The sequence below is a fragment of the Mytilus trossulus genome, chromosome 4 (assembly GCF_036588685.1).
Source record: "Mytilus trossulus isolate FHL-02 chromosome 4, PNRI_Mtr1.1.1.hap1, whole genome shotgun sequence".
NCBI classification, from domain to species: Eukaryota; Metazoa; Mollusca; class Bivalvia; order Mytilida; family Mytilidae; genus Mytilus; species Mytilus trossulus.
The window spans coordinates 40,714,342-40,722,514 of NC_086376.1; the positions used below are offsets into that span (position 1 = coordinate 40,714,342).

General features: G+C 32.9%; 1 protein-coding gene across 1 annotated transcript; it reads right to left on the reverse strand.

The window, feature by feature from the left end:
- Positions 1–290: 290 nt before the first annotated feature.
- LOC134715298 (TWiK family of potassium channels protein 7-like) lies at positions 291–6,557 on the reverse strand. Its single transcript, XM_063577402.1, has 2 exons — positions 5,943–6,557; positions 291–1,718 (listed from the first exon to the last, which is right to left on the reverse strand). The coding sequence occupies exons 1-2, from the start codon at positions 6,406–6,408 to the stop codon at positions 724–726; spliced, it is 1,461 nt and encodes a 486-aa protein (XP_063433472.1). The 5' UTR covers positions 6,409–6,557; the 3' UTR covers positions 291–723.
- Positions 6,558–8,173: the final 1,616 nt, after the last annotated feature.

An 8,173-nucleotide genomic window follows, 5' to 3' on the forward strand; every position in this document is an offset into this window, starting at 1 on the left:
TATAGTATATCTTAGGGGTGTTAAGAATGCCAACAATTATACAAATAGTACATCTCAGGGCTGTGAAAAATGCCAATAATGTAGTACATTTCAGGGTGTGATGAATGCCAACAATATACATCCGTTGTTTTTTGAAAGAACTATGATATAATTTGTTTTTTTTCGAGTAGCGAACTATTTTTGTTTCGTATGACATAGTTTAAAAAATGTTGAGTTCTTTCCAAATTTATAAGTATAACAACAGTCAGCATTTCACATTTACCTACAACAAACTGAGTTTTAATCTCTGGGAATCAACCCCACAAAGAATATTCGCACATGTTTTCTGTATTTTACATTTTATTTACAAAAAATCGAAGAGGTAGAAAGCTAACGCTAACGTTAAATACATCTGCTTAATGATGATTTGAAAAACAATTTTAGACAGATGGCAAGAAGGTTGATGTACAAATTGTAATTACGTCGAGAGCTGTGTTTGTGTAACGTCACACAGTGCTTTCACTTCATTAAAGCACTATTTGTTGTGTAATCTTCCACTTTGATGAAATCACACGGAAAACAATTTAACAACTGAACATTCATACTGAAAACAGTCTCAAAAGTGGACGGAATGTAGTAGAGACTTAAATCAGGGAACAAAAACAAAACATGAAATTGTATGTGGAAATATCGAACAGTTTTTGCGTCACTTGTAGCAGAAGCCATTTGTAACATATGGAATAACTACGGCTTTGGTGTGTTTTCTTTTGATCTGCTCTCAGATGAATCTAAAGAATGTTTTTTTGCCCTCTTTAATTCGTTTTGAATATTAGTTTCAATGTTTTTCTTTACTTCTGATATTTTACCCTTCGCACTGGTCCCTGCTTTCGACACTTTGTCTTTTGCTTTATTCATTTCTTTGCCGACAGAGGCCATCTTTTCTTTTCCCGCCTCAACAACTCGTTCTCTAGCTTTATTCATATGATCTTTCGCTTTGTCTATTTGAACAGTGAAGAATTCGATTCCAACATTAACGCACATGGAAACTAAGGAAAGACCCATGAATAAATATATTGCGGAGATGAGAAAATATTTCGGATGCTCAGGTACTACATCCCCAAATCCAATAGTACTTATAGATATAAATACAAAATATATGCAATCCAAGAAATCCCATGATTCCCAAAATTTGTACATGATTGCACCAAGAAAAATATAAATCAGTAATATTATGCAAGCAATTGATATTGGCAAGTTGAAAGAGTCATCAATCTCTATGTCATACATAACTTTTACGCGATCTGTTGAAGACAAAGTCGACTGGACATCAGGTGATTCATCTAAAGAATCGTCACTTCCGGTTTTTGATTTTAAACTCGAATTTGGAGAAGGACTTAATCCAGATTGTTTTTTTACAAACACTATTGACTCTTCGCTCTTGCTTTTTTTCTTTGTAGATTGGTCTATTTCGTTACTACATGTTCCATTTTCTGCATTCTGAACGCTCTGTTTATTACTTTTTCTACTGCTCAGGCGACTTCGGACTTGTCTAATTACTTTTTTGCGGAAGGTTCCAGTGTAGTAGTATCGACGTGCACGTGCATACATCCATTTAAGAAGGACAGTAAATCGTCTACCAACTTCTGCCAATACTAGCAACGCGAGAGGTATGCCCAATACAGCATAAACCATGGCTATAAATTTGCCAATTCCAGTAAGCGGTACTATGTTTCCATAACCTGTAAGAAGAAGATTATGCATATTAAATAAACGTATGACAAAAAAGGAAAGGACTAAAACTGTTAACGTAAATATTTTGTGTGTGCGTTTCGGCAAAACTGATGAATTTCGAATTGTGGTCTTTTAAAAATGTACGTCAACATCATTATCTCTTTTAAGCCCAGCTTAATTAATTGGACAGGTCAAGGTTTCTATAGTGATTTTAAAGGTTCTTAAAGAACCGTTACACATTTTCCTTCTGTTTTTGGCCATAAAGATGTTGAATTATAATAATATAATGGTGCAATCCATTTTTTTGTGTAGAAAGATTAAATTTCATGCTTATGCAATGCTTTGAAAGCAAATTAATGCATAATATTTCTTATTTTTAATGCCGATTGGATGCCTAATAAATGCTCACTAGCTTGCTAGAATCAAGCTATCAGCCACACTTAAGGTTTGTCAATGTATTTAAAAACTGACTGTTAGTTGAGTGGCTGCTAGGTTGATTCTAGCCATCAGTGTTATTGACTAATACATTTGGGGAAAATGTCATTTTAAGATAAATAAGAGTATTACCTTAAATTTCTTTTCATTTAACCGAAATACCACAGTTCTCAACAACTCTGTTTGTACATTCAATTTTTTATGACTTCATTTAAACACTTGATTGAACAAAGAGTTTAGAAATACTTATTGCACATGTGCTTATGATTTTTGTGATCCAATTCAATGAAACAAAAAAAGTTGACATTAAGCGAAAAATAGACTTTTTCGTTTTGTTTCATAACTGCATAAGTTAAATTTTGTCGCATGACCATATATATGTTTTGAACTGTTATACAACGCTGACATTTCTAGTAACGTGAACTAGTTTGTGAAGTCTAGCACCGTTGGCCCGATGTTTCTTTTTTTTTTTATTCAAGCCATCTATAAACTGTAAAGATTGTCATTTCGGGACGTTGTATACATGTAGCTTACTATGCGGTATGCATTATGCTTATTGTTGAAGGCCTAACGATGACCTACAGCTGTTAGTTTCTACAAAGTTCTATGATGAAGAGTTGTAATTAAACTCAATGACATCATAGATACCAGGACTAAATTTTGTATATACGCCAGACGCGAGTTTCTTCTACAAAAGACTCATTAGTGACTCGAATCCAAAAAAGTTAAAAAGGCCAAATAAAGTACGAAGTTGAAGAGCATTGAGGACCAACATTACAAAAAGTTTTGCCAAATACAGCTTAGATGAAGAGTTGTCTTATTGCCAATCATACTATTTATTTTCATATGAGAATAACCCTGTTTATTTGGCAATAAACAACATACAAAGATGTACAACACAAAAATGTATATTATTACTGGAAAGTCAAGATGCCACCATGACATCATAGTGCCCAGTACAGATACGTTAGATCTATATGTTACCCACATCGATCTAAACACAAACAGAACTTTATTGACGTCTATCTGCAGATAACTGCCGTCCTTGGAGGATTCTCAGACAGCTGTCAGGTGCTATAGAGTTGTCTGTATGATGCGTGTTGTTGTTATTTTTTCTGCACCATCGGTAGCAATAAGAATTAAACGTTCCATTAAACACTAATATTTTTTGTTATTTTCTAACTGCAAATAGCCAAATCTAATTAGAGAGATCAATAACTTAAAATAACATTTAAGCGCTAACTGATATATAGAGGTTAATGACCTCTAGCTATAGAGTTCATCATCATTATCTTATCTCCGACAGATATATTCATCCTCTATTGTAGATGATTAAACGGTTTCTGTTATTTTTTATACGAAAAGGATGAATGTTATCAAACATTACTGTGGAATAATATATAAGTAATGTTTTCCTTCAAACTGACACTATTTAGAGAATTTTTTGTTTTTAATATTGTCTTATCTTTTTCACAAATTCAAACTTTATTCTTGAATATCGAAACCATGGAATCATTATAATACAAATTAAATGACTTCATTTTTTCTTTTTAAAATAGTTTTTATTCGGATTTGCACTTGTGTCAGGGTGTAGTTAAAGATATAGTTAAAGTTAAGATTTGTTCTTGTAAAAAAAGTCAAAGATATTTACGATGCGTACAAAAAGAAAAGTCAAAAAGTGTAAACTTAAACAAAATCCATGTCTAATGGGGTAAAATTCTCGCCACCCCTATTGTATTTCTCTTTTTGTCGTTTCCAAATTTCCGGTTGGAGAATTGTGTGTATGCTTGTTTAGTATTAATCCATATTCTTTACAATTTTATACGCGAATCTTGAGTCATAACAGTAAAAGATAAGCGATATTTAAAATCATAAGTCGAAAAGAAACTGTCAAAGTCGTGGCAAACAACGAAAAACAACGATGAGATCATCAGTACACAGAACACAACAAAGAAAACTAAAACCCAAGCAACACGAACCCCACCAAACCCGTGGGTGATTTATTATGCTCTAGAAGGGTACTAAGCAGATTCAGCACCTTTTCTTGTCGCTCATGTAGGTACGAATCCAATGAAAAGTCTTATTCGGTAGGTAACATTCGAGGAAAAGTGGGATGCATTGATGTGTCCGATCATTTTGAGATATTACATCTTGTTATCATGGAAAGTTACGGAAATTAAAACGAATAGGGAGATGTATCTGTTGTCTGTGAATTAATCAGTAACCTAAGATTTTGGATGGAATACATGTACTTTTTATTACCAATCTGGAAACAGTACAATCTTCTTTTGTACCCCAACAATCAGTACGCTGAGAATTCCCATGGAATGAATGTTACGTTTTATCGCCAATTTAAAAAGCAATGTGTCTATGCAGGTGCGAAGTACTTGTCTCCTAACAACCAGAGCCATTAGAATTCCCATGGAATACATGTTTCGTTTAATCGCAAATCCAAAAATCAATATGTCTATACAGGTGCAATGTATTACAGTACCATTACAACACTTGCATTGTTTGCACCAGATAAGAAACACCAATCCGAATTATTTATCGACTATATCTATCAGATAATAGTTTCGAGTATGTTTTATTAGGTAATAACGACCTAATTGATACTTATTACCTAGCAATATACGTTACAGATGCGATATTTTCATGTGGCAGGGAAAAGGTAAAGAGAAACCTCAAACAACTATTCCCTAGATTATTAATTGATATATATCCCTACAGTGTTAACACAACACTTATTAATTATATTCTCATCAGGAGCATTTGTAATTAGCATACAAAGCAGCCTGGCACTATCTAAATGTCAAGTGTACATGACTGTCAAATATCATCAGCGATTTATTATCGGTTCGTTATATATACATCCCTTCTTTCTTAATAAATTTCACAAACAAAAGTGAAGAGACCTATGTGTTTTGTTAACTAATAAAAAGAAGCCCCCCCCCCCCAAATTGAACCTTTGGTTTCCTCTAAATCAATTTGCAATGATGATAGCGGCAAGCTCGAGTGCCATGAAATATTGTACTTAGAAGATGATATCCTCTTTTTCAATCATTATAAAGATAAGCTTCTATCTTTCGATCTAAATTTCTATTTATATGCAATTAAATCATATAAAATATGTTCCTGCTTTATAAATTTATAAACCTCTTGAAATTATAATGTCAAACTATTGATTTCAAAGAACAAATTTAGAAACTCCAACGTTACCAGACATTGTTATCTATTCAAATGAAAATTTTGGAAAACTCGTTATTATACTTAATGTGACAATGTACGGGACTTACTCAGCATACGAGACATTTATGCATTGTTCTACTGAAAGAATAAATAAGTATGAACATACAAAAGGGACGCTCAAAACTTAATTCGAAGAAAAGACGGACAATGACCAAAACTAAAAAAGAAAAGACAAATAACAATCGACTTCTAAAACAGAACAAAACTGTAAACATCATCTTCAAAAGCGTTAATTTTACTGTATTTTATATATAGTTAACGTTTTATATTCTAAATAAAACCGTAAAAATTTAACTGCACCTGAGCATTTCAATAAGTCATGTCTAATCAGTGTTACTCGAGGACAAAACATTTAAAATCCCAAAACCTGAAATCAACTTTGATGAGCTATTAAAATCAAGGACACAATAGTCAAACCAGAACAGGGAATCAGAATTGTGTATAATGGGATCGATTTCTATTATAAAGTTACCTCCTTCCCTGTAAGTAGTAATGCAACCATAAGGAACTGAAACTTTCAATGAATGCACACATCCATTGATACTCACCAATAGTTGTATAAATAGTCCCACAGAAGAACAAGGCGCTCCAGAAAGTCCACACAGTGGCTGGACCAGCAACTGTTCCACGACTGCGGACCTCTGATTCATATTGCATTAATAACTTTCTAGTTTGATTAATCCACGTGTCATTGTATGTTGTATAATTCACCCAGAAATTTTTTGCTTCCACGTAAAAAAATCTAATATAATTTTCTCTGGTCATTTTCATATCGTGCTTCGCTTCTAACTCATTTTCAGATTCAATACTTTGGAATAGTAATGCGCCTAAGATACTGTATATAACTAACAATATAATTAATCCACCAATGGATTTACAAACACGGTAGAACTTTATAATCGCATCTTTTATCCTACTTAATATCATTTGCATGTTAAATTGCTTTTTAACTCCGAGTTCGTCATTTTGTTGTTCAAATTTTCCGTTCTCTTCATCTCCGTTATTATTCTCCATGTTTAAGTCTAAGTATGATATACAACTAACGACACAGAGAAGCAGTTTATATATACAAGAATATTACAACTGTGTTTATTAATAGAACAATTTGCATACTCGTCGAAGTCAGCAACAGAGAGTTGAATCATTCGCACTTTAGAATGTATGTTGTACGAATAGGCGTTGTTTCTGGTAGGTAAGAACCAGTAGCTGTCAGTATGTGATTGTAGAAAATGCATTACATAATTATGTTTATTACTGCATGTAATGTGGATTATCATCTTAATAAACATTTATTTAATAATTTTGTGTTGCCATTTCACAAATTAGCAAATTTTTGCGACGCCATCCAGTTAATGATAATAAAACTGATATTAACATAATAATAAATTTAGTATTTTGTTCAATTATGACACGAAATCTAATGTTATGTATATAAAAGCTTGTAATATTTTTTAATCATCCAAAGTTGTTATATATATTCTAGACCGAATGACGTAGTAGTATACAACTATAAGTTCATGTTTCAGTTCAATACAGAATGGCATGTTGCTGCAAGTTATTTTCAAACAGAATTTGTATTTTGGGTAAATAATGAAAGCTGGTCGTGTTAATAGCCAAACAGAAGATGTAGCTGTAATGTTAAAAAAATGAGAGTGGAAACGGTTGGGAATGTGTAAAGGAGAGCAGAGAACAGTCGTAGGCCACCAATGTGTTTTCAACACAGAGAAACAAATCTTCACCCATAGGCGCTCTTCAGCTGGCCCCTTAACAAAAATGTGTACTAGAGTAGTTCAGGAAAAATGGACGTCACACTAATGCATTTTCTTTCTGGGTTGACAATACCCACGAGAACCTTCGCCAGCAGAGATACACATGTACAATAAAATTAAGCCAGGTTAATATTGTTTTACATGTATCTGTGGTGATTACCAGGATGTACAGGAATCGACATTATTATTAGAATATTTCCCGTAATGTCCCGGCATGTTGATAAATTAAGAAATCACTATATACCGATTTCGACTTCTTTAGGCAGAAATGATCGTAGCTGAATGTTGCTATATAATTTGGTAACCTTTTAAATTCAGATCCTAACGTTTCTTTGTATTAACACATTCCTGTTTTAAAATGTTTGGGTTTGAGCGTTCTTGATAAACAAAATCATGAAAAGCGTTTCGGACGCACAAAACCTGTTAAAATAGGAAATGAGAGGCGAAAAGTCCAAAATAAAGATTCAAACTTCAAACTCATAAGTCGAGGAAGAAGACAAACTGTAAAGTGAGTGAGGGTTTAGTCAGAACCGAAAATATTCAAAGGAATTCCTAGCACCTACTGAAATATTCCGACGGCAAGGACTAAATTTTTAATAAACACCTGACTTACTTTTAGTATTCCATGACTGAAACAGTTAACTCATAAAAATTCATGAATTATCTAGGTACGCACTGCATGAGAATCACACTAACGGAATCGAATCAGAAATTCAGCAATACGTCTAGTTCATGGTTTTAGTTTTCAACTCGATCGTGCCAAGACGAAAATTTCCTAGAATCCGATGTTGGTAGTTATTAAAAAAGAAAATCAATATCAGCAATATTATCAATAAAGAAACAGTTATATAGCATTTAAAGATGCCGCGGCCAAATACTATACTAAAAGGAAAAAAGTCATTCAGACTGCCAGTTTTAATTGCGATATTCAGAACAGTTTATATACATTTTTTTTTTAAATAACTCATAAAGTTTATCACAAGGCATTAAATCTTATAAATTACAATAAT